The 28,000-nt window shown below is 42.9% G+C and overlaps 1 protein-coding gene across 2 annotated transcripts in view; it reads left to right on the forward strand.

The window, feature by feature from the left end:
• Positions 1 to 28,000, forward strand: part of LOC137431328 (intraflagellar transport protein 70A) — a 199,593-nt gene that overhangs the window by 145,908 nt on the left and 25,685 nt on the right. For both annotated transcript variants that reach the window (XM_068122551.2, XM_068122559.2), the window contains exon 18: positions 6,059 to 6,188. In XM_068122551.2, coding sequence (XP_067978652.2) covers positions 6,059 to 6,188 — 130 coding nt within the window. The remainder of the gene's footprint in view (positions 1 to 6,058; positions 6,189 to 28,000) is intronic.

Here is a 28,000-nt window from a genome sequence, read left to right on the forward strand (position 1 = left end):
AGATCAAGGTTTTAGATGGGGGAGGATAAGAGATGGTGGTGAACAGCTGTTTTAAAGACCTGGAGGGTGGAGTGGGATTGAAGAGAGTGAGGGAGTTTGTTCCAGAGGCGGGAGAAAAGAGGAATGAAGGAGTGAAGGTGAGCAGAAAGTCTTGATTTTGGCAGTTTAACCATAAGAGGGTTGCAGGCAGATCTTGTGCGACCTGTAGGAATATTTGGGGGACAGAGCCCAGAGAGGGCTGGGGGGGCAAGGCCAGAGAGGAGTCGGTAGAAGACGGAAAGACCACCAACCTGCCTGCGGTGAGTGAGTGAAAGGCCCTTGGAGTTAGCTTCATCGCGGGAGATTCCAATGATTCTGAACGCTTTGGTTTCAACAGCGTGAAGACGGGCTAGGTGAGAGGCAGGAGCACCAGACCAGAGGGGAGAGCAGTATTCCATAGAGCTGCGGATGAAAGCCTTGTATGTGGTGAGGAGCTCAGGTGTGCCAAGGAAGGACTTCGCACGACGGAGGATGCCCAGTCGGCGACTGGCTTTGGAGGCCAAATTTGAAATGTGGTTTTCCCAGGAAAGATCATGGCAAATAGTGAGACCCAAAAGCTTGAGTGACAGAACTTCTTGGAGAGGATTATTCAGAAAGTGGATGGGAGGGTTTTCCAGTCGGTCTTTTCGGAGAGACATCGTAAGAGTGTGAGATTTATCAGGATTGAAAGACATGTTCCATTTGTTTGCCCAGTCTGTGATTTTGTCCAGGTCTGCAGAGAGTGAGGAGGCTGCAGACTGCCGATCTGAGGGATGAGGAATGGAGCGACAGAGAGTAGAGTCGTCAGCAAAGAGATAGAGAGGATTTTCAAGAGAGTCAGAGAGATCATTGATGAAGACCAGAAAAAGCACAGGGCCCAGAACACTACCTTGGGGAACTCCAGCCTGAACAGGAAGAGGAGATGAGAGAAACCCATTCAGGGCCACATGTTGACTACGACCAGAGAGGAAGTCCGCCAGCCATGCGTGGAGATTTCCATGGATACTAAAGGAGGAGAGTTTGGTGAGCAGAGCAGGGTGCCAGACCGTATCGAAGGCACGTGAAATGTCAAGGGAGACAGCTCTAATTTCCTGTTTGGCGTTGAGGACCTCCATCCATTGTTGAGAAAGCAGAAGCAGCATGTCCAGAGTAGAGTGACCAGGTCTGAAACCAAATTGATGATCAGAGATCAAGCCATTGGAGAAGAGGAAAGATTTCATATCTGAAGCAATGATGGATTCCATGACTTTGCTGATAATTGGGAGAAGGCTGATTGGTCTGTAGTTGCTGGGATCTGTTTTTGCACCTTTTTTGTGCAAAGCGGTGATGTTGGCTGATTTCCAAGCAGATGGCAGATGATCTTGAGCAAAAGAGAGGGTGAAGAGAACAGAAAGAGGGAGTGAAAGAGCGGAAGAACATGATTTTAGGACCCGTGGGCTGATGCCGTCAGGACCAGTTGCAGAATCAGAGTCGAAGGTTGACAGAAACTTTTCCACCTTGTCAGGAGGAAAGGACACAGAGTCCAGGAGCAGCTGGGTACGACTGGGTACGGTGGGTACAGAGAGGGATGGGTTTGGGACACAAGATTTAGAGGCAAACACAGAGTTGAGGCATTCAGCTTTTTCACGTGCGGAGTCAGCGGTTAAGCCGTTTGAGGTGAGGGAGGGGATGGAGGGGGAACAAACACCAGAAACAGATTTGACCAGACGCCACCAGGATTTGGAAGAGGGAGACAGATAAGAGAGTTCGGTCTTGAGAACGGTGAGATATTGTTTCCTGGCTCTCCTGAGGGTGGACACACACTTGTTTTGGGCTTTGTGAAAGGAAATGAGATTTCCTTCCGTTGGATTTGCTTTCCAGGAGACGAAAGCAAGTTGTTTCAGGGCAACAGCCTCACCACAAGATTCCGTGTACCATTGACGGGAGGAAGGGTATGACAACTGAAGACGAGATGGGATAAATCTGTGCATGAGAGAGAGCAATTTACTTTGAAAGAATTCCCAGGATGAGTTGATGTCAGAGGTGGTAGAGATGGGAGAACAGTCCAGATGATTGATGGCTGCTTGAAGACCGTGCCAGTTGGCCTGAGTGAAATGCCAGACTCGTCGACGCTGAGGAGGCTCTCTGAGAATGGTCAGAGAGATGTCCACTTTGACAAGCACATGATCAGATGAGCCGATTGGAGCAGAAGAAGAGCAGCAGACATTTTCAGGGAAGTTTGTCATAACCAAATCCAAAATCCACAATAGACCTGCTCACTATTGTGCCGAAATTTCAGCTTCCTAGCTCAAAGGATGGCTGAGATATCGTCCGGACAAACAAACAAACAAACAAGAAAGCAAGAAAAGAAACAACGAGAGTGAAAACTGAGTACTCTCTTTCAGCGTGCGTCACTGCCGAGCCCCCTTCGGTGCCCGGCAATGACGATTTGCAATGCCTGGAGACGGCATAGGAAAGGTGCGGTGTACAATAATGTGTGAAAATGTGTCCAAGGGAAGCAACAGGATAGGGGAGAGAGATTTTACATCGGGGAGAGATAAATTATGAATCAGGACTGAGGAAAAAAGTTAAAAGCAAAGGTGTTTTAAAAAAAATCTGAGAGACCTGCTATCTTTTGCCAGTGAGAGGTGAGGCCAGTAGGCATTGCAGAGAATGGTAATAATGTGAAAAGCTTTCCTTTTATAGTCCTTTGCAAGTGCTGAGCAGATAGGTGAGAGGAGGGTGACCCTGCCCCCTGCTCAAAAGAGAGAAGCATACTTCATAACTGACTCCACCGTGCTTAGGCGTCCATTAAACAGTTATCAATGTTTTGCAATTGTAACCGGGTTCAACTTAACTCCACCCACCTTCACCCCTCAACTTCACCCAATTCCTCCTCATTCCATATTTCCAGCTTTCCCTCCTGAGAGTTTCCTTCTCTATCCATTTTATCCACCTCGTGCATCCTCTCCTGCCCATCATTCCTTCCCCACACCCATTGTTTGTCCAAATCTGCATCTATCTTGGCCTTCAACTCTGCTGTTGGTGTTTTCCCCCATCTCACAACAACTTTTGTCCTATTGTGTCCTGATCTGTTCAGTGTACTCATACTAGCTCTTCCACGAGTCTTGACTGTGTATCCAAATAAAATAAATAATACTTAGTTTTTATCTGTGAAGAACACAGAACAAGCCATTGCTGCAAAGGTAGTGTCAGCTGCTCCAATGTTAACTGTAGAATAAGTCAGCCTACATAGGCTTTTTAGCCTTTTATTAGCAAATTGCCAGGTCCATCCCTTGGGGAAAGGAATTAATCTACAGGCACAAAAAATGCCTGACCCTGCAGTCTGTGCCACGGTATATGAAGGTCTTAAACACCATTGTGAGATCAAGGTGGCTGAAAAACAGCTTGGCCCTGAGGATAATTTATTTCAAGGTGGTGGCTGGTTTTTTAGGCCATCTTTCAATTATGATCTGCTCAAAGACTTGTTATAGCTGAGCATCATACCTAAAAGCTCCAGAAATTCCACCTTATCCAAAACATGACAACAATAAAAAAATAACTGGCCAACTGGTCCTTAAAAGGGTAAAGTGTGGAAATAATCCTGCCTTGAAAGTGATGATACATCTGCAGGAATGCTTCATTTGCACTGCACAGAATTGTACGGATACGTAAATATCTCGATAAGCACACAACAGAAACACTTGTCCACGCTTTTGTGTCTTCACTTCTTGGTACTTGTAAAATTATCCTTTCTGGACTGCCATCTTCTTCTTCCGTATACAGCACAAGGCTGCAGGGTAGCATCATTGGCCGAAGGCACAGCTGCGCCGCTGATGCAATGCCCTTTGTAGGGTCGGGCAGGAATTATGAATTTGGCCAGGGTTCCGGCGATAGCTCGCCTATTCTTCATGAACGACACCTTGGGATCTTTAATGTCCATCAACTAATCCTGGCAGATGGGACAACCTGTTCAACGTCCATCTGAGGGACGACACACACGTTGATGATTCACCCTGCCTGTGAAATACCAGGATGGCAGTTTATAGTTGGGCCGATATTCAAACCCAGGTGAGACAGCTTAGAGGCGAGTGTACATACCTCTTGACGATCCTGTCAGTGCTCAGGACTCCCAGATAAAAAAACCACCTTTAGAGGCCATTTTTCCCCGCAAGCGGGGGTTGGCCTTTTTCGGGAACTGTGGTTGTTGTTGTTTTTCGGTCCCCTTTTTGAAGCAATGTTTTACGGCCGGATGCCCTTCCTGACGCCAACCCTTTTTGCCGCCTTTAACGACAAGCAGGGAATTACCAGTGAACTGGTACTCAATTAGCCGACCTCGGAAGGATGAACAGGCTGAGTCAACCCCCCTGGCGTTAATTCAGCGATTAACCGGGATTCGAACCCAGGATCCCAGGTATCCTAGGTATCCTAGGATCCTAAGCCGGCACCCTAGCCGCTAGCCCAACACCAGGGACTCCCAGATAAAGATAAAAGGAAATTTAAAAATAATTCAGAATGCTGCAGCTGGTCTTGTTTATCTAACTAAAAAGCATATCCATATTACTCCCGTGTTAAAATCTATCTATTGGCTTCCAATATGAGAGCGCATTGATTTTAAAATTCTCCACCTCGCAATCAAATCCCACAACTAAATGGAACCTTCCTACCTAACTGATCTAATTAATTAATTTACACAATCCAGCAAGAGCTCTTCGATCCTCATCCCTAAGGCTTTTTCAGACTTCTTCTCCGGAGCAAAATCATATGTTGAACGATCATTTTCACGTATTGCACCCAGATTGTGGAACTCACTCCTGGAGATAATTAGTAATTTCATCACTGGTCAGATTGAAAAGTTATTTTAAAGATTGTTTACACGATGTAGATTATGTATTTGAGTTTTGTATTTCTGTAAACTGTATTTCTTTTTATATTTGCTTTTATGCAAAGCACATGGAGATGTTTTATCAAACATTTTACACGCTTTATCGGATAAAAGTTATTATCATGATTATTATTGTTGCATCTGGGCAAAGAAAGGTTCAAGCCAGTCCTGAGTTAAAATACACGAGCCAACCAAAACATTAAGTCGACAAAGACAATACATTTTGATTTGAATTGATCAATTTTAACCTTATTTGTTAGTATTCTTGTAATCCAAAACCCTTGTGAAAATGTCCTATAAAATTCCTGTAAAGATGAAGTGGAATTTTGGCTCATGAAATTGTACAAAATTATATTCCATTAGGCGTGGGGTCGACTCTCGGGTCCACCAAAACCTCATCTTAGACACCTGACCAACATACATTCTTTTAGTAGGATTTGTCTTATGACCACCAAATAAGGAACACACCTCACATGAATGTAGGTTATTTCATTGTCCTGAATGGAGCCCCAGTGGGCTTAGAGTCTGTCCTGTCCCCACCACTAATGGGATCTCATTTTGTGCAATGCCCAAAATGGACGATTTCCCACTGGTCCAAAACTCTACTGGTCTACACTGGTCTACACAAATACCCCATCACAATTTTGAGTGACAATTCTGGAAGGAAAGGTCATCCTTTCAGGGTTGGTTGGCTTTAAACTGACAACAACAAAGTTTGAAACACCATTCAAAATGATTTTGAGATGCAGTTGATTAGCTGCCGGTTCCCCAGAGGCATGCTGCTGTAGATATCAAACATGTAACTCTGCCCCAAATTTGTCAGAGTGATGAGAGAAAAAAATGGTCGCTTATAATTAGGGATGAAACAAAAATGAAGGCAGTTAAGGGGAAGGTTGAGAAGCAATGGTTGTGTGGGTTGACAGAGGGGCAGAGATGAAGGAATACAAGCTGTGTGATTTTCAGTGTAACTATTTGATTAAGATTATTTCAATCCTATTTAATTTTTTCATTTTTGCTTTCTTTGCTTCATTCTCAGTCGCCCCCTGCCTCCTTTTCAAACTTAATCTTCCTTTCTTGTGCACTTTTCTTTTCTCTATTTAATATCATTTATACTCTTCTCACCCTCCCTCCTAACCCCATACACTTTTCTGTTTTACTCTTTCACCCTTCCCACAGCTCAGTGCTGACACATGGTTCTATGTGAAACGTTGTTTCCTTTCTCTTCTGGCTAATGCTGCCCGCCAGATCATTGCTCTCAAGGACGATCTTGTTGAAGAAAGCCTGCTCTTCCTTACGCAATGTGAAGGTGGGACAGAGATCTTTAAAATGAGCTCTCCTATCAATTTGGCATGAATGTCATGCCAATATACTCAAGGATAACATGGTCACTTCTGAGTTGTCTGATTCTGGATGTGATCCCAAATGAAGGTGTGATGGCAGCAGGGGGTGCTATCTTTTTGGGTTTTATATTCTTTGTTTATTAAGATATTTATTTATTTTCTTACGATTCATTTATTTATTCCCTTAATTCCTGAAGGGATGAGAGCAGCAGAATCCTATCTATAATTATAGAGGAATAATTAAGTGATGGAATATGCTGCAAGAATAGGTCTTTTGGTTGAAGGGATGTCTAAAATAAAACCTTGCTTAAAAATTGAACAAACCATGCTTGACGTGTCGGTTAATTAAACGTCTTCAAAAATATTACATTTTATAAACAAAGGGTAAACTAAGTCTTCAAACACATCTCCATATAATTGGCTGTTACAACAATGATCCCTTCAGCTTATGTTTCGTGTAAATGAGAGTCTATTGGCATAGTATATATCCAGTCATTGTTCTAGCTTTTGCATGAACTTTTGGCACAACACAGTGTAATGCTTTCCTCTGTTTTCATGAAGAAATGTTTTATTTTAATTTTAGGCCATTCATTCTTTCGCCTTTCTCCTCCCAAAATTATTTGGAGTATTTTTTGTATACGTTGTGTCGGCTCATTGACGATTAAGGTAATGTGACTAAAGCAATGAAAATTACACATATAAAGTGGAATGACAGGTGGATGTAACAAGCAAAGGAGTGAATGATGAAAGAAAAGAGGAGAGGGGACGAACATGTGATTTTGAGTAAGATTTGTAGCAACCTGTGAATATGAGAGCTTACAAAGGAGATGGTTAATGGGAGTAGAAAATATCACAGGTAGAGATGGAGGAGGGCATGAGTTGTTGGTGCACAGGCACCTTAAAGCCATGGAGGGAAGAGTGGGATTGCACCACCTAGGGAATGCATTTCGGCAAACGGAATAAAAGAGGAACTAGAAAGCATCTCAAAATGCAAAGGCCGTCTGTGTTCACTTTGTATTCAAACTTTTCTTCTTCCTCTGTATGCTAAACATAACAAAAATAGCAAAAAGAAATACAATAAAATGAGGATGTTAGGCGACTTTGATCTTATGAACTCAAAAGCAATCGGCTTCAGTGACCCGATAAGCAAACCCGGCACAAATTTCAAGTCAATCGGATGAAAATTGGCAATTTTATGCAATCTTTTTATGCAAAGACCTTTTGATCTAAAAAGCAATCGGCTTCTAGCTTTTGGTGGGTGATCCAATTCAGTGACCCAGTATACAAGTTTCTAAAATTGCAGGTCAATCGGATGAAAATTGACGATTTTATGCAACTTTGACCTTTTGACCAAATTATTAATTTGTCTTCATATTCTCATATCGGCTTCTATCAGCATACACTAGCGGCTAGGGTGTCGGCTTAGGATCCTAGGATCCTGGGTTCGAATCCCGGTCGATCACTGAATTAACGCCAAGGGGGTTGACTCAGCCTGTCATCTTTCCGAGGTCGGCTAATTGAGTACCAGTTCACTGGTAATTCCCTGTTTGTCGTTAAAGGCGGCAAAAAGGGTTGGCGTCAGGAAGGGCATCCGGCCGTAAAACATTGCTTCAAAAAGGGGACCAAAAAAACAACAACAACCATGGTTCCCGAAAAAGGCCAACCCCCGCTTTGCGGGGAAAAATGGCCTCTAAAGGTGGTTTTATATTCTCATAACAAAGTTTGGTTGAAAATTGGATGAAAAAGCCTAAATTGTAAATCGGATGAAAATTGACAATTTTATGCAATCTTGACCTTTGACCTTTTGATCTAAAAAGCAATCGGCTTCTCGCTTTTGGTGGGTGATCCAATTCAGTGACCCAGTATACAAGTGTCTAAAATTGCAGGTCAATCAGATGAAAATTGACGATTTTATGAAAAGCTGAACTTTGACCTTTTGACCAAATTATTAATTTGTCTTCATATTCTCATAACAAAGTTTTGTTGAAAATTGGATGAAAAAGCTTAAATTGTAAATTGAAATTTCAGGTCAATTGAATGAAAATTGATGATTTTAGATGATGTTGGCATTTGACCTTTTGACAAAATTATTCATTTGTTTTCTCCATATTCTCATAATAACACTTTGCTGAAAATTTGATGACAAAACTCAAATTGTAAAAACGTTATGGTCCGGACAGACACACACACACACAGAAGTGATTGCAAAACCCCATCTCCCGTTGCGCAGGGGATGGGTAAACTAGAATGACACTCAGTAGAGTACATACCTCCACCAAGCTGAACAGTTTACATGTTATAGCCTACTGATAGGTCAGATCTGCATCTGCACCTTAACCAACATTTAATCAGCGTGTTCTTGTCACCTACACACTCATCCACCATGTTTTGTCGTAATCCATCCACAACGTTTGGAAATAGCATGCTACACCATTTTTGGCACTATCTCTAAAATGTGAAGAATCACTTACGAAATTAAATAATTCTCGTATCCGGATCCAGATCTTCACCAAAACCGAATAAGTCCATCCTTGTCACACACCCAACCTGTCCACCGAATTTCGGCTGAATACGTCCATCACTTTTTGAGATTTTCTGCTCACAGACAGGCAAAATGACCGACAGACAGACTGACAGACAGGGGTGAAAACATTCTATGCACCCCTGAAACACTGGATGGAAAAAAAACAATTTTTGTACCAAAGACAGACACTGGAAGGTTTTATGCAGTAAATAAAATTAATAGTCCTGGGGGTTCAGAGTGGACGGTAGACCCCAATAAAGACACTAATAGTAAAACTAGAAACGCACTAGAAAGAACAGACATGGGAAAGATACTAGTAGAACTCTGTCTAAAGAATCTTTGTCTCAATTTGGTGATAAAACCACTGGAAGTGTTTTCTTACATGATGCTATAGAATGGATGATGGATTATTTCTGCCCATTATATCATTATCAATGGCCCAGGATAGACAATCTTTCTGGGTTCCAGTTTCTTGAGATGGGTATTACCATTTTTTTTGTATTACAGTATACTGAGATACAGAAGCCTGTCCTGTGATACGTACAGAGTGGCCTTGTTTAACGTCTTCTTGATTAATGTCGTTTCATTATAACGTCAATAATAATTAGATACCAAGGCTTCAAAGAACGTCATGATTATTTACCCATATATCACTATTACAGTATTACATCGTCGATCAGAGCGGACTACTTCCTTCCGCGCATTACTCTTTCCTGCCTAGCATTGCACTACTTCCTTGTGGCCACTGATGGTGATTCCTAGTCCAGAAAAACCTTCAAGCATGGCTGGGGTAGTTTCAAGCATGTTATTTTTTTTATCATCCGTAGTTTTCATGTGCCATTTTGTGACAAAAGCATTCATAAATTTAAAATTGCAATATACCATTACGTTTAACAAAAAGTATTGGAATATGTATTGTTAAAAATGCAAATCACAGTGAACCAGTATACTCGGTAATATCGTACACCCATAACAGTTGCTCTCTTGGTGCTGTTGATTTATCTCGGCACAAACTATTTTTGAGTGATGTTGTTAGCCTTTTCTTGTTTGGCCTGTTTCATTGTAGGCCTGTTCATTTGTCACTTTTCTCAGCTCCTATGAAATGTCTGTAACCTTTTTGTAGTTTTATTCTTAAGCATCTGTCATCTTATCAAGGGACTTCTATGCATTCTAGCCCTCTGAGGTATTACTGCTACATCAACTTCCTTATATTGTCCTATCCAGAGGGTCTGTGAACACAGACACCCTGAGCCGGAGGTCTAAGGTCCGGTCGCATTAAGCATCCTTAAGTCAAAATTTGAGGATTTACTTAAGTATCCCTTCCACCACCCCCATCCCTTACACACCAACTTTCCAATTTTCCAAATGATGCTGTACATGGTAATTGATCACGAAGAGGCCGATTAATCACCAAGCAAGATTCCGCAAACACTAGAGGCTGATAGAACAATACTTCCCTTCCACAATTGAAAAATGATTGTACTTTGTGAAATACGCTCTGAGCGGCGGCACAGTGACTTGCTTAACATTTTCACTCTTTGATGACATCCAGAATTTTTTTTACTTGTTTCACACCCATATTTCACTTTCATAATTTCACACTGTCACTATTCTTGGAAAGTTTTCAAACATTTACTGCACACATTAACGCATTTATAATGAAATGCTCAATGAGAACTGAATCAAATGAATTTTATAGAAGAATCATTTTTATTCCTCCTTCATCCAGAAGCACGTGTTCCCCATGCAACATATAATAAGCATGTATGTAGTAATATTATATAACAAGCATCATTTAAAATCGCCACAAGTGTCACTTTGCCACCATCTTGCTTTCGGACACCTCTTCCTATCACCAATCTGATTGGTTGCCTGGTAGAGCAACAGTTCCTAAATATTTCCTCAACCTTAAGGGAATCCCTACTTGAGGATTTCCTAAGAGTTGTTTATGCAAAAGCCCTCAAGGAAATTCTTCCCTAAGGAATCACAGTGTACCTTAAAGGGAATCTTTCCTTAAGGATAAGGGAATTTTATGCAACCCTGCCTAAGACCTCTGTGAGCGCTCAAAATGATGTTAGAGTTACTGTGTTCAATTAATTACACTGCATTATTTACCATTTAAGTTCCCCAACTATTGCCTGATAATAATCAAAACTGACAGTGTTCATGTGTAAAGGCAAAAAGTAGGAAGATGTTTCTTATCATTAAAAGGGGTTTACTTAAAATGAAATATGAGGGATAAGGATATGGGGGTAAAAGCACTGTTGTCTCGAAGCAGACTAGTTAACCCCTTCCAGCCCTTTTTGTTCTGTGAAGAGACAACTTTTTACATTTGTGTTGTTTCAAACCAAGGGGCTGGTTCTGCTTTTGTTTTTTTTGTGTAGCCCCCACCTCGAGTGGCCTTCTGGCTTTGTGGCTAGCAATATCACATAAAAAAAATTAAAAGATTTAAAAAACGGAAGGACAGGACGATGAATAAATAAACAGAACGATCCAAGCAGTCGACAGACAAAAATATGGATGAGGAAAAGAAGCACGATCTTATATACAAAGGGAATAGAAACAAGATATCTGCAATCACAAAGCGATCACCAATGGTAAGCCTGCCCCTGCTGTGAGAGGCTTAGCCTTGGCAATCGTGCATGACTTACTCTTGGTGTGGGATCCAATGATGGCCATATTCTTTTCGGACCACCATATGACCTTGAATTGAAACATTTAGGGACAGTTCAAAATGAGAAAATGTGTCCCAATTTACATTCTATCCATAAAACTCAACATCATGAAAATCAGATGAAAATTATTCAAGTTATGATCAAAAAGGTGTTTTTTGTTAATTAGGTCACAATCTGAAAAAAGGAAGATGCATAAGAAATTAAACAACATAATGAAAATGTTAAACAACAAAAGAGGAAAACAAGACATGAAACAAATATCAGATGCACAACTTCTGTCCAGGTCCACTATTATGATGCTATAACATTTTGCAAGGGCAAGCGGTCTTTGAGATTTGGCTTTGGCAAAATTGAGCGATGACAAAAAACTTTTTTTTTTCAGACCGCCATTTGACCTTGCTTGACCTTTAACCTGGAGGGATATGATGTAAATTAAGCATAAATGCATGTTCCCTTTGGCTAGCTATAAAGGGCAATTGTGTTCTGATCAGACACACCTTAGTGGAGTTTTGGTGAAAATGTTAAAATGCCAATAATTAGGGCATGACATTAAAATTATGTCAAGGTTAAAAAATTAAGTCAACTCTGCATACTTTGTATTATCATTACTAGGGCATGCCCGTACTATATCTATATCTAAAATTATATCCCCCCCCCTCTATTTACATGAAATGGTTTGGTCCAAAGCGAACGGCTTGCGAGTACGGTGACAATCCCCCCCCCCTCTATTTACATGAAATGGTTTGGTCCAAAGCGAACGGCTTGCGGAGTTTGGTAAAGAAATCGCCATAGCATGCACAAACGCGCAGGAAAGCGAAAGAATCGCAAATTAGTTTTAATTAGTTTTAAAACATCGTTTAACGCCAACATAGCGGCAACATAGTTTGCCAACGTGAAATAAATGAATACGCTCTCAAATGTGCCGTCCGAGGCAGAGTCTGTTCGCCACGTTCGGCACACGTGATAGCTCGCTGCTCTCTGATTGGTTGAATCGTTTTTTGGACATAGCTCGGTAACTACTTGTCCGATTAATATGAAACCTTGAAAAGGCACATCCTCGGGTCCCCAGCAATATACCTGGCAAGTTTAAAGTATATCGGACCCGTGGTTGTCGAGAAACAGCGGTCACAGACATACATACATACATACATACATACATACATACATACACACAGAGATTACTGGAATTATAGATAGACTAGGGCATGCCCGTACTATATCTATATCTAAAATTATATCCCCCCCCTCTATTTACATGAAATGGTTTGGTCCAAAGCGAACGGCTTGCGAGTACGGTGACAATCCCCCCCCTCTATTTACATGAAATGGTTTGGTCCAAAGCGAACGGCTTGCGGAGTTTGGTAAAGAAATCGCCATAGCATGCACAAACGCGCAGGAAAGCGAAAGAATCGCAAATTAGTTTTAATTAGTTTTAAAACATCGTTTAACGCCAACATAGCGGCAACATAGTTTGCCAACGTGAAATAAATGAATACGCTCTCAAATGTGCCGTCCGAGGCAGAGTCTGTTCGCCACGTTCGGCACACGTGATAGCTCGCTGCTCTCTGTTTGGTTAAATCGTTTTTTGGACATAGCTCGGTAACTACTTGTCCGATTAATATGAAACCTTGAAAAGGCACATCCTCGGGTCCCCAGCAATATACCTGGCAAGTTTAAAGTATATCGGACCCGTGGTTGTCGAGAAACAGCGGTCACAGACAAACATACAAACATACACACAGAGATTACTGGAATTATAGATAGATGAAGGCAAAATTTAATTTTGAAAGTCCTCAGACATTGGCAGAAAAAAGGGAGAAAAACCTCAATGGTGGTTTAATACTATTGGGGGTGTAAGACCTTGCTTGACCTTTAATGCAGAGGAGTATGATGCAAATTACTAAATGCACATTGTTCTAGGCTATCTAATGAGGCCAATTTTCTTCCAATCGGACAAACTGTCTCCTTCCTCCAAATCCTGGTGGCGTCGGGTCAAATCCGTTTCTGGTGTTTGTTCCCCCTCCATCCCCTCCCTTACCTCAAATGGCCACACAGTTGACATCGCACGTGACAAAGCCGAATGCCTCAACTCTGTGTTTGCCTCAAAATCCTTAGTCCCAAACCCATCTCTCTCTGTTCCCACCTTTCCCAGTCGAACCCAACTGCTCCTGAACTCTGTGTCCTTCTCTCCTGACAAGGTGGAGGAGTTTTTGTCAAACCTCGACTCTGATTCTGCAACTGGACCAGATGGCATCAGCCCACTGGTCCTAAAATCCTGCGCTGCCGCTCTATCTCACCCTCTCTCTGTTCTTTTCACCCTATCTTTTGCTCAAGGTCATCTGCCAGCATCCTGGAAATCAGCTAACATTACCGCTTTACACAAAAAAGGTGCAAAAACAGATCCTTGCAACTACAGACCAATCAGCCTGCTCCCAATTATCAGCAAAGTCATGGAATCCATCATTGCTTCGGATATGAAATCTTTCCTCTTCTCCAATGGCTTGATCTCTGATCATCAATTTGGTTTCAGACCAGGTCACTCTACTCTGGACATGCTGCTTCTGCTGTCTCAACAATGGATGGAGGTCCTCAATGCCAAACAGGAAATCAGAGCTGTCTCCCTTGACATATCACGTGCCTTTGATACGGTCTGGCACCCAGCTTGGCTCACCAAACTCTCCTCCTATGGTATCCATGGAAATCTCCATGCATGGCTTGCGGACTTCCTCTCTGGTCGTAGTCAACGTGTGGCCCTGAATGGATTTCTCTCATCTCCCCTTCCTGTTCAGGCTAGAGTTCCCCAAGGCAGTGTGCTGGGCCCTGTGCTTTTTCTGGTCTTTATCAATGATCTCTCCGACTCTCTGGAAAATCCTCTCTATCTCTTTGCTGATGACTCCACTCTCTGCCGCTCCATTCCTCTTCCCTCAGATCGGCAGTCTGCAGCCTCCTCACTCTCTGAAGACCTGGACAAAATTACAGACTGGTCAAACAAGTGGAACATGTCTTTCAATCCTGACAAATCTCACTCTCTTACTATGTCTCTCCGAAAAGATCGACTGGACAACCCTCCCATCTACTTTCTCAACAATCCTCTCCAAGAAGTTCTGTCGCTCAAGCTTTTGGGTCTCACTATCTGCCATGATCTTTCTTCGGAAAACCACATTTCCAAGCTGGCCTCCAAAGCCAGTCGCCGACTGGGCATCCTCCGTCGTGCGAAGTCCTTCCTCGGCACACCTGAGCTCCTCACCACATACAAGGCTTTCATCCGCAGCTCAATGGAATACTGTTCTCCCCTATGGGCTGGTGCTCCTGCCTCACACCTGGCCTGGCTTCACGCTGTTGAATCCAAAGCTTTCAAAATCATTGGAATCTCCTGCGATGAAGCTACCTCTGAGGGCCTTTCACTCACTCACCGCAGGCAGGTAGGTGGTCTTTCTGTCTTCTACCGACTCCTCTCCGGCCTTGCTCCCCCAGCTCTCTCTGTGCTCTGTCCCCCAAATATTCCTACAGGTCGCACAAGATCTGCCAGCAACCCTCGGATGGTTAAACTGCCGAAATCTCGGCTTTCTGCTCACCTTCACTCTTTCATTCCTCTTTTCTCCCGCCTCTGGAACAAACTCCCACACTCCCTTCAATCCCACTCCTCCCTCCAGGTCTTTAAAACAGCTGTTCACCACCATCTCTTATCTTCCCCCATCCAAAACCTTGATCTTTTCTACCCCCACTAATTCACCCCAGATCCACCTTGTTTGAAATTCCAACTGCTTTCCTGGAAGTCCTGGCAGTGTCCATATGTTTATACCTCTCCCACCCCCCCCCCCCCTTCACATGCCTCCCCCCCAAAGCCCTCTCCCTCCCACAGATCTCTCGATGTCTCCATGTCTCTCGGTCCCTGCTCTCAAATGTTGTGTTTGTGTCCTTCCCCCTCTCTCCCCATCTTGTCTACCGCTCCCGATGTTATTTGTTTTATGTGTCTGTTTATCTTTCTGTGTGATTAATGTTCGCTCTTTCACGAGCCTCGATCTTGTATACAAAAAAAAAAAAAAAAAAAAAAAAAACTATAGTCGCGTTATGGTGAAAAATACTTATAATTAGGTCATGACCTTAAAATTAGGTCAAGGTCATTTTAAAAAGTTCAACCCACATACTTTCTATTCACATTATTGATGCAAAATTTCATTCCAAAAGTACCAACCACCTCTGAGATACAACAACAACAACAACAACAACAACATGCATTTTAAGGCCATGTTCCCTGCTAGAGCGGGGGTTAGCCTTGCGGTCCCCATGACAATCTTCTCCATTTTGCCCTATTTTCTGCATCTCTGCTTGTTAACCCCCTTGCCCGCATTTCTTCTTCAACCATCTTTAGCCAAGACTTTCTCGGTCTTCCCCGTCCTCTACTTCCTTCTACATTAACTTCCATCACTCTTCTCAACCAGTCACTTTCATCCTTCCTCAATACATGACCAAACCATCTCAACCTGTTCCTCTTCACAGCATCAATCACAGGCAATATTCCCATCATCTTTCGCAATTCATCATTTGTCTGCCTCTCTCTCAACAATACTCCGCACATCCATCGAACCATTCGCATTTCCACCCTTTCCAGCCTTCGTTGCTGCTCTACATTCATTACCCATGTCTCGCTCCCATAAATCATAACACTTCTCACACATGCAGCATACACCTTTCCCTTCAGCTTCAGCGACACTCCTCCTCATCAGCACGCCACTCAGTTCCCGAAACTTCTTCCATGCACATCTCACTCGAGCAACCGTTGCCGAGTCTGATCCACCTTCTCCATTCAGCATGTCTCCGAGGTAGCAAAATGTTTTCACACCTTCCAGCTTCACGCCATCTCCAAGATCCAACTCAACATTTCCTCCATCTGCAGCTCCCTCTGTGCACACCTTACATTTGAATGTAGCTGCCACACTGGTTAATGACCCTCTCAGACCACTACATTTTTGATGAACCCACTCAGCACACATTGTACATTGAATGGAGTTCACTCCGACACCCTTCCTGCACACAGCACACGGCCACTTCCCAGTTCTTTCCACCTCACCACATGCTTTACCACTTGCCATCACCTTTGTCTTTCCGATATTCACCTTCAGACCTTTTGTCTCCATACATTCCTTCCACTTGTTCATCTTTTCCTTCAGTCCATCCATACTTTCCGCAATCAACACCAGATCATCTGCATACAACAACTCCCACGGTAAACCCTCCTTTACGGTCTGAGCCAGCACCTCCATCACAGCTACAAATAGTAGTGGACTTAGTACCGACCCCTGATGCACTCCCACCTTCACCTCAAACTCACCACTGTTCCCGTCCTTCGTCCTTACAGCTGTGCGTGCTCTTTTGTACATTGCCATCACTACTCTGATCAACCATTCCTCCACTCCTAACTTCCTCAATGCCCATGTCAATACTTTGCGTGGAACCCTATCGAATGCTTTCTCCAGATCAACAAACCCAAAAAACAACTTCTTCCTCTTATCCATGTACTTCTCCTGCAACTGCCTCACAATGAAAAGCGCATCTGTCGTTCCTCTTCCTGGCATAAATCCAAACTGCATTTCGTCGATCTTCACTTTCTTCCTTATCCTCCTCTCCAACACCCTTTCCAATACCTTCATTCCATGCTCCAATAACTTTATCGCTTGGTACGAGCCACACTCCAGAGGGTCACCTTTCCCCTTGTATAGAGGGACGAGGGTACTCAGTTCCCAATCCACTGGAATGCGGCCTTCTTTCACCACCAGATTACAGATCTCTGTCATTCTCTTCACACCCCAACTTCCTGCTGCCTTCAACATATCTCCCACAACTCCCGTCGGCCCTCCCACTTTTCCACTCTTCATTGCTTTTATCGCTTCCTCAACTTCCTTCTCAGTTATCTTCTCTGCCGGTCCTAAAACTGGGTTACTCTCTATGTTGCCATCCCATTCATTCTCTGTATTCATCAGCATTTCCATATATCTTTTCCATCTTCCTTTAATTCCATCTGGGTCGACAACGATTTGTCCCACTTCATCCTTCAAGCAACTCACCCCCATCACATCACACCTCTCTTTCGCTATGTGCTTTGCAATCCTGAATACTGCTTTCTGACCCTCTTCCGAATCCAAGCGTTCTCCGAACATTTTCCTACATGCCTCCTGCGCCTTTGCTACCTCTTTCTTTGCAGCCTTCCTGGCTGCCTTATAACTTTCATGCTCTGCTTTTTCTGCTCCCGTACCCTTCGCCTTCTGCCACTCTTTGAACTTCCTCCTCTTCTCGTCAAACCTCTTTCCAACCTCAACATCCCACCACCATGTTTCCGAGTGCCTCGGTGGTCCTTTTGTCCATCCACATACCTCACCAACGGCTCCCAACAGACTAGCTTTCATTGACATCCAACCACTTTCAAGCTCAACCACATCATCCACTACCCCACTCAGCCTCTCTTTTAATGCCTCCCTTACTGTCACCTCTTTCAACCTCCACACCTTCATTCTCGGTTGGTACTTCACCCGCCGAGCTCTCCTCGCACCTTTCACCCTTATGTCGCAGACAACCAAGTGGTGCTGTGAAACAGCCTCCTCCCCCGGGATCACCTTTGTGTCCCGGAGGTGCCCCCTATCTCGCCGACGCACCATCAGGTAGTCAACGGTTGTCGTCGACCCACCTGACGTGTATGTAACAAGCTTATTGTCCTCTTTCTGGAACTGAGTATTACAAATCAACAAATCAGCTCCATCAGCAAACTCCAAAATCCTTTCACCTTCTCCATTTCTCACACCATATCCGTAACCCCCATGAACTCCCTCAAAACCATCCATACTCCTTCCCACATGTCCATTCAGGTCTCCTCCCACCACAACAACTTCCTCATCTTTCACGTTTTCCATCAGCTTCTCTATCGCACACCAGAACTTGTCCTTCTCTTCATTGCTTCGACCAACCTGCGGAGCATATCCCGAGATGATGTTCACCAAGAGCTTTCCAATCATCATTTTCACCATCATCAACCTATCACTCACTCTAGTCACACTCACCACACTGTCTACAAACTCCTCAGAAAACAGGACACCAACACCATTCACGCCCTCCGGGCACCCTTGCCACACAAACTTGTATTTCTGTCCCTGCCTACCCTTCACCATTCTCACACCACTTCCCTTCCATCTCGTCTCTTGCACACAACATATGTCCACTCTTCTTCTGACCAATACTTGCACCACTTCTCCTGATCTCCCTGTCATTGTCCCCACATTCCATGTCCCAAACCTCAGAAACCGATCTCCACTTCGGGCTGCACCCTGCCCATATGTACTTGTGATTGTCATGGTTCTCTTTTTGAGGCAATGTTTTTATGGCCGGATGCCCTTCCTGACGCCAACCCTCTTAGTCGTCTCTTACGACACGCAGGGATACGGTGTACCTATTCTGACCAGGGTACACACTGGGAAACGTTTAAAACATGTAAATTCTGGGGGGGGGGGGGGGGGGGGGGGGGCGTTAGCATCACGGCTGCGGTTTAAACATATTCCAACAATATCCAAACAGAACCATTAAAAAACAATCCGGGAAAAGTCTCCAAGCGAGAACGTGGATTTGAGAAAGAAGGAGCAGAGGCGGAAGCCGAGACGAGGAGGAGAGCGAACAAGCACGTGTCCGGGAGGAGGGAAAGAATCAATATATAATTCTTTGTCTCAGGAGGTGAGGTGAGGGGGAGAAAACAAAATAAAAGAAACAAGCAATACAGCGAAGGAAATAACCCAAACCGACAAAACACCGAAGGGGGGAGGGAAGCCCCAAGTCACCAGGCCGCGCACGAGGTACGACTCAGAAAACGATTAACTACACACAAGTTTGCACGAACCACAAACCAACACCAACTAGAAACACACAATAACACGTACACAGCAAAATAACCAGTGGAAATTTGACAAAGACAAGAATGGGAAAACACTCAAACTTCAATGCCGTGGAGAGCTCGAAGCACGCCTCACTCGCCCGAGGAACCGGAAGCCCCCACCTCTGAGATAGAGCACGGAAATTTATACAGTTTTGAAAATTTGGAATGTTGGGAGTGCATGAAGAAAAAAGAAAAAAGAAAAAAAAAACATTTTCAAAATGGTGGTTTAGTACTCCTAGGGTTCCAAGAAACTCTGTGATACCATTAAAAATTGGGGGCACTAATTGTAGAACCAAACCCTACAACAGCAATATAGCCTCCCCTATATGCTATAGGGGGAGGCTTAATAACCCGCTGTGGCGCCAAAGTGCCGGACTCAAACAATGAACGTGAACATAGGTGAGTTCTCAGGCATGCACGAGCTGACTGTGATTGCAGGATGAGGTGGCACATGGCAATGTGCGGCTTAGGACACTATGGCGAAGACATGGAATGGCGATGACCGAGGAGCGATGGCGAGCTGTCCAACATGCATTTTAAGGCCATTTTCCCTGCTAGAGCGGGGGTTAGCCTTGCGGTCCCCATGGCAATCTTCTCCATTTTGCCCTATTTTCTGCATCTCCCCTTGTTAACCCCGTTGCCCGCATTTCTTCTTCCACCATCTTTAGCCAAGTCGTTCTCGGTCTTCCCCGTCCTCTACTTCCTTCTACATTCATTTCCATCACTCTTCTCAACCAGTCACTTTCATCCTTCCTCAACACATGACCAAACCATCTCAACCTGTTTCCCTTCACAGCATGCATCACAGGCTCTATTCCCATCATCTTTCGCAATTCATCATTTATCTTCCTCTCTCTCAACGATACTCCACACATCCACCGAACCATTCGCATTTCCACCCTTTCCAGCCTTTGTTGCTGCTCTACGTTCATTACCCATGTCTCGCTCCCATAAATCATAACACTTCTCACACATGCAGCATACACCTTTCCCTTCAGCTTCAACGACACTCCCCTCCTCATCAGCACGCCACTGAGTTCCCGAAACTTCTTCCATGCACATCTCACTCTAGCAACCGTTGCCGAGTCTGATCCACCTTCTCCATTCAGGATGGCGAGCTGTCCGATCTCTCCAAACTGTCCTTCTCTCGACCAGCCACCAAAATAGAGAGAGATGTTGTTTTTATTGAAACCAAAATGTGATCTGCTGTGCGCATGCAAGGACACGGCGTTTTCCTCTTCTGAGACCGCCTTCATGGGTAGCGGGTCCCATTATTAGCCCTGTGGGCAGCACCATCTGGTTGTGGCTGGGGACATGCCATCTGGTACAGACCATGGGCAGCACAACCTTCCGGGCGGTCCTGCCATTTTGTACGGCCCTTAACAAAAGTGTTCTGCCCTCAACCCGGACTCTGCAGCAGCAATCGCTTGCAGTCCGCTGACCAAACAGTCTGTATAATGTCCTCACCCGGCCTCACCTATACAGGAGGTTTTACTCGAATCAATCTTACCCTATTCTGCTCCATTGTTTCCAATAACTGCCTCCCCGGTGTATATTTAACCATACTAGTACACCCACTCTATATGGGAGCGGCAGGAAGGGTCATGTTATTATCCTCTCTAGGATACATAGATTACAGTACATCTACGCTCAGGCCTCAAGAATGTCGGGGTATGTTCATTACCAGGTTTCTTGTGTAGAACGCTCGTGAAGTGGCTTAAGCATTCAAGCATGCACTCCATTTAAAACCGTTGATAAGGAACGGCTGGTTTGGGAAGAGCTAGATAGTTGTATAGTAACTGAACACACCCTGGGTTTCCTCCCTTTTGGTTTAGTGTTAACCAGTAGCAGCGACTGTTTCAAAAGGTAATTATATGTGTTTGTGGTTTATAATATTTTTTACTTCATGCAGGGGGTGCCCCCATGAAACGGCATGATAAGCTATTTATACATGTTAACAAGATATTTGTTCAAGTAGGAAACACCCTCTAGAGAGTAGGGATATTAATATTGTTTTGTAATGGCATTAATATTATGTTATTGCCATTAGCATTATTATTACTTTTGTTATTAGAAGCAGCTTTGGAAAAAATGCACGATTAGTTATCTTAACATGGATTTTCCCCAAGACAGAAACTCCCCTTGGGCAGGGGGCAAATTAAGTCATTACAACTTCCATCGTGTCAGGTTTGGTTGAGATTGGACAAGTAACGACCGAATGAATCGTTGTCGGACAGACAGACAGACACCAAATTACGTATTTTAGTATGATGACTTACCTCTACAAATATCTAATAAAAGAGTAAATCTAACCTATTCCAACAAACAGCCCCATACTATTCTTACCACATTCTAGCTATGGATCTCCACCTCCCATCCCCCCACTCCCTTCCATGCAAAAATATGCTTTGCATGAACAGTATATTTATCGGCATTGCGTATTGTGTTATTCTTGGCATCATAGGGAGCATTAAAAGTGTTTTGAATTGATTGTGTACTCACACGCCTTTATTGTGTGCTATACCTTATTGCGCTCAAATCATCGTGGGATTGTCTAACTTGGCAGTGATTATTTTGTGATCTGAGCCCACGCTAATGAACACCACAGCATTCCTCACATTGTTTTGCCATCTCTAGTTTACCAGGATGTAATCCAACTCAGCTTTGTGCACCGGTTCAGAACTGTAATGTCCTTTATCTTCCATTCTTTTTGTGTAGTGTTGTATTCACAACAATAATCTGACATTCATCCAATAAATCCAGTAACATTTCCTAAAGCAAGAAATGTTTTCTTGGAACAAAAAAAAAAACATAAGAAAACTTTTCTTGCGGCTAGAATTTTTTTCTCATGGTTTTCTTTTTTTCTCAAAAAAATCCTCGTTTTAAGAAACCATTTTCTTGCTTAGAATTTTTTTTTTTGGCAGTATAGGTGCCATTAATTAAAGTTTGTAGCTTTGTTTTAAACTAGCTTTCTTTGATCTTTTCCAATGTGAGCATTCATATAATGTCTGATTAAAAGTACTTTGTGCTTCAGGACAGAATGAGTTGAATCTCCTTAGAGCAGGGTTTTCAATCGTTTTGCGTATGTGGATCGCTTTACACAGACATAGCAAAATCAGTGACCACCTTTTTGTGACTGCATCAGAAAATAAGTATTTATTGAATAAATTATTGTGCTTTCTCACCATTATCCTAACAATATTCAATCGAGGTAGTTGTACATTGGAGCTAAGACATTTTGCAGAAGTGAACCACAATTTAAAATACTGATATTTTAATTCACATTTTTTTCACCTTATTTAATCAGTTTTCTTCTGAATTTTCATGCTACAACAACCATCAATGCATTTATTTCTTGTATAGCACTTAAAAGAAACAAAATCTCATCGTACTTTGTAAAGTAGAGCAAAAATGAAGAATGAGTAAATTATTAAGAATGGCACTAACATTGGTAGATATTTATTTTAAAGAAGTTGTCAAAAAAATTAGACTTCAAAATATATTTTTTAATCTGCAACTGACAAGGCAGTACAGATCTTAAAAGGTAGAGAGTTTCACAATCACGGAGCATAAGTTCATTAAGCACAGTCACCAACCTCAAGAAGTGCTTCACGAAGGCGTCATCTCGAGTCTATCATTCACAATTTACAAATTGTATATTAGTTACAACTGACAATTCCTCCTGACAGGTGCTATTGTTTCCAGACTATTTCAGTTATCCCCTTCTTCTCCTGGCTTTTGTGGGAGATTATTGTGTGATGATGTCTCATGCCCCAAAATGTCTAAAATGTGCCTTATTGACCCATTTTACAGCATGTATGATTGAGAAACAATCCCAGAAAATAAAAAGGTATCAATCGATGAAAGAGCAGCAAAGGAGAGGGAGGGAAAGAGACAGTTAGAAGCTAATATATTTGGAATTGCACCTGGAGAAGCTAAATACTTTATGAACCTTATGCAAATGTTTCTCCCATAAAGGTCCATTACTTTTACGAAAAGTGAAACACTGCATTGAGAAGTATTGTAGACATTTCAGAGATTCAATTCCACCCACAGCACAGTGATAAGCAACTATTTTGTTTATGATAGATGCTCCTATTGATTTCTCACTATAAAATGATGGACGTAACAGCCAAAAAATTAAACTCGGTCAGATTATCTCACGTACAACTGCATTTTAAAAAACTGACAGCCACAAACACAACCACGTTGTAAATACACTATAAAAACATGGCAATCACATTCTAAAAGCATTATGGCAACATTGAAAATGTTACGTGTTTCTCATAAGGTTGTATCCAACATATCTTTCATTTCTAAACGAACATTCTCAGTGTCAAAGTCATCAATAATAGCCTATCGAGGCTTAAAAGTGCTTGCGATGTACCTATCCAACTGCACATGCTTTTTACTTGCGAAAATCAAAGACTTTTCAAGTACATTGGTTGGTCTTGTGCGTTATTACTTGCCGGCAAGGAAAAGATTCCGGCAAGTATGTTGGTTGGTTTGTCTGTCTGTTTGTCTGTTTGTCTGTTTGTTACTTGCCGGAAAAGATTCTGGCAAGTATGTTGGTTGGTTGGTCGGTCTGTCTGTTTGTCTGTTTGTCTGTTTGTTACTTGCCGGAAAAGAATCCGGCAAGTATGTTGGTTGGTTGGTTTGTCTGTCTGCTTGTCTGTCTGTCTGTTTGTGCGCAGTACTACATCTACACCGTTGCACGTAGAATCACCATACTTTACACACATATTTGTCTTGCCCTGGAGTAGACTGTGCCCAATTTTTAACTCTCTCGGCCCAAAGCCTCCATTATGACGTCATAATTCGATAATTCGACAAGTACAAAACTTCATCCAATCAAGATGCAATTTCTTGAGCGCCACGTCGGCAAAAACTGGTGGAGAAAAAAAAAAAGATGACGTCATCGGTCACGTGGTTCGGCCGCCATCTTGGAAAAACCGAAAAACTTTGCACCTCTATATCTCCAAAAGTGCTGAATAGAAAAAATTGAGACATGGCTCATTGTAAAGAACTCTCCATGGGGAATAAAATATGTTAATGATGATGTCATAGGTGCCTCCATTATGACGTCATAATTCGACAAGTACAAAACTTCATCCGATCAAGATGAAATTTCCTGAGCATAATCGAGGAATAAATTAGTTTAGAAAACAAATAATGATGACATCATCAGTCACGTGGTTCGGCCGCCATCTTGGAAAAACCGAAAAAATTTGCACCTCTATATCTCCGAAAGTGCTGAACAGAAAAAATTGAGACATGTATCATTGTAAAGAACTCTCCATGGGGAATAAAATATGTTGATGAGGATGTCATAAGTGCCTCCATTATGACATAATTCGACAAGTACAAAACTTCATCCGATCAAGATGAAATTTCTTGAGCATAATCTAGGAATAAATTAGTTTACAAAACAAATAATGATGACGTCATCGGTCACGTGGTTCGGCCGCCATATTTTGACGTCATAATTCGACAAGTACAAAACTTCATCCGATCAAGATGAAATTTCCTGAGCATAATCTAGGAATAAATTAGTTTACAAAACAAATAATGATGATGTCATCGGTCACGTGGTTCGGCCGCCATCTTGGAAAAACCAAAAAAAATTGCACCTCCATATCTCCGAAAGTGCTGTATCTATCTATAATTCCAGCAATCTCTGTGTGTCTGTCTGTGTGTCTGTGACCGCTGTTTCTCGACAACCACGGGTCCGATATACTTGAAACTTGCCAGGTATATTGCTGGGGACCCGAGGATGTGCCTTTTCAAGGTTTGTAATTAATCGGACAAGTACCTACCGAGCTATGTCCAAAAAACGCTTCAACCAATCAGAGAGCAGCGAGCTATCACGTGTGCCGAACCGTTAATGCAATGCAAGCGTTAATGCGTTAATGCAAGGCTTTTCTTTTTTTCCCTCTTCTCTTTCTACTTTTCCTTGCGATTAAATTGCAAACAGCCAAAATACGTTGGCGCTAATTGAATAATTGGCCATTAACACTAAAATAATCGTAACTGCGATATGCCAACTTCCGGACAGTGCAGCCTTCCATGTTGTTGTTGTTTGCAGCAGCTGTTTGCAGCAAGGCAAGGCTTTTCTTTTTTTCCCTCTTCTCTTTCTACTTTTCCTTGCGATTAAATTGCAAAAAGCCAAAATACGTTGGCGATAATTGAATAATTGGGCATTAATAGATAGATAGATAGATATGCGATATGCGAACTTCCGGACAGTGTGCGCGTTACGAGCTGACCGCCATTACGGTACGTAATTCGATTTCTTATGCGCATTATTTCTCCCAATTCAGTCAGAGCGAAGGGCGGAAGCGAAGAGCGTTGTTATTTTTTGTTTACGGGCGTACGGGCGGGGTAGAGCGTACGGGTAGCGTTTTTTTTTTTTTTTGGCAAGGAACGGGCACCCACGTACGGGCAATGCCCTAGTAGAAAAAATTGAGACATGGCTCATTGTAAAGAACTCTCCATGGGGAATAAAATGTGTTAATGATGATGTCATAGGTCCCTCCATTATGATGTCATAATTCGACAAGTACAAAACTTCATCCGATCAGGATGAAATTTCTTGAGCATAATCTAGGAATAATTTAGTTTGGAAAACAAATAATGATGACGTCATTGGTCACTTGGTTCGGCCGCCATATTTGTCCAAAATGGCCAATAAAAAAAAAGTACATTCCGGCAAGTCCTCGGTCTCTGACCGATTTTTCATTCTGTCTGTCTGTCTGTTTGTATGTCAGTCGCCTACAGGTTACAATTTTCAACCGATCTTCACGAAACCTCACCAAATGGTGGAGTTGGTCATAAGCAAGAAGCCTATTGTTTTGGGGTCAAAAGGTCAATCGGTCAACATAGGCCAAAGGTCACCAACTTTGTCAATTTCCTAAAATCCTCAATTTTCATCCTATTGACTTGAAATTTCAGGAGGATTTGCATATTTGGTCACGGAATTCAACCACCGATTATATTTTAGGTCAACATAGGCCAAACGGTCAACATAGGTCGAATTTCCAATATCCTCAATTTTCATCCAATTGACTTGGAATTTTAAGACGACTTGCATATATGGTCAATGATTTCAACCACCAAGTGTTTTTAATGTCAACATAGGCCAAAAGGTCAACATAGGCCAAAAGGTCAACATAGGCCAAAAGGTCAACATAGGCCAAAAGGTCAACATAGGCCAAAAGGTCAACATAGGGAAAATTTCTAAAATCCTCAATTTTCATCTGATTGACTTGAAACTTCAAGAGGATCTGCATACCAGGTCACTGAATTCATCGTCAAATTATTTTTGAGGTCATCATAGGCCAACAACTTATTTCAGGGATTTCGCAAGTATCGTGCTATGCAAAACATATTTCTTCTTTATTTATTTAATCGTTGGTATGGTAAATCGTTTTTTTAATTGGTGGTACACACACACACACACACACACACACACACACACACACACACACACACACACACACACACACACACACACACACACACACACACATACACTACATGACCAAAAGTATACGGACACCCCTTCTAATTAGTGGATTCGGCTATTTCAGCCACACCCATTGCTGACAGGGATATATAGTCAAGCACACAGCCATGCAATCCCATAGACAAACATTGGCAGTAGAACGGGCCATACTGGAGAGCTCAGCGACTTTTAAAGTGACACCGTCATAGGATGCCACCTTTCCAACAAGTCAGTTCATCAAATTTCTGCCCTGCAAGAGCTGCCCCGGTCAACTGTAAGTGTTGTTATTGTGAAGTGGAAAGTTATAGGAGCAACAACAGCTCAGCCGCGAAGTGATAGGCCACACAAGCTCACAGAAGGGAACCGCCGAGTGCTGAAGTGCGCAGCGTGTACAAATCGTCTGTCCTCGGTTGCAACACTCATGACCGAGTTCCAAACTGCCTCTGGAAGCAGCGTCAGCACAACAACTGTTCGTCGGGAGCTTCATGAAATGTGTTTCCATGATCGAGCAGCCGCACACAAGCCGAAGATCACCATGCACATTGCCAAGCGTCGGCTGGAGTGGTGTAAAGCTTGCTGCCATTGGACTCTGGAGCAGTGGAAATGTGTTTTCTGGAGTAATGAATCATGCTTCACCATCTGGTAGTGCGACGGAAGAATCTGGGTTTGGCGGATGCCAGGAGAATGCTACCTGCCCAAATTCATAGTGCCAACTGTAAAGTTTGGTGGAGGAGGAATAATGTTCTGGGGCTGTTTTTCAGGGTTCGGGCTCGTCCCCTTAGTTCCAGTGAAGGGAAATCTTCATGCTTCAGCATACAACGACATTCCAGACGATTGTGTGATTCCAATTTTGTGGCAACAGTTTGGGGAAGGCCCTTTTCTGTGTCAGCATGACAATATCCCCATGAACAAAGCAAGGTTCATAAAGAAATGGTTTGCCGAGATCGGTGTGGAAGAGCTTGACTGGCCTGCACAGAGCCCTGACCACAACCCCATCGAACACCTTTGGGATGAAATGGAATGCCGACTGCGAGCCATGCCTAATTGCTCAACATCAGTGCCCGACCTCACTCATGCTCTTGTGGCTGAATGGAAGCAAATCCCCGCAGCAATGTTCCAACATCTCTTAGAAAGCCTTCCCAGAAGAGTGGAGGCTGTTA

The sequence above is a fragment of the Myxine glutinosa genome, chromosome 1 (assembly GCF_964187855.1).
Source record: "Myxine glutinosa chromosome 1, kmMyxGlut1.1, whole genome shotgun sequence".
Taxonomy (NCBI): domain Eukaryota; kingdom Metazoa; phylum Chordata; class Myxini; order Myxiniformes; family Myxinidae; genus Myxine; species Myxine glutinosa.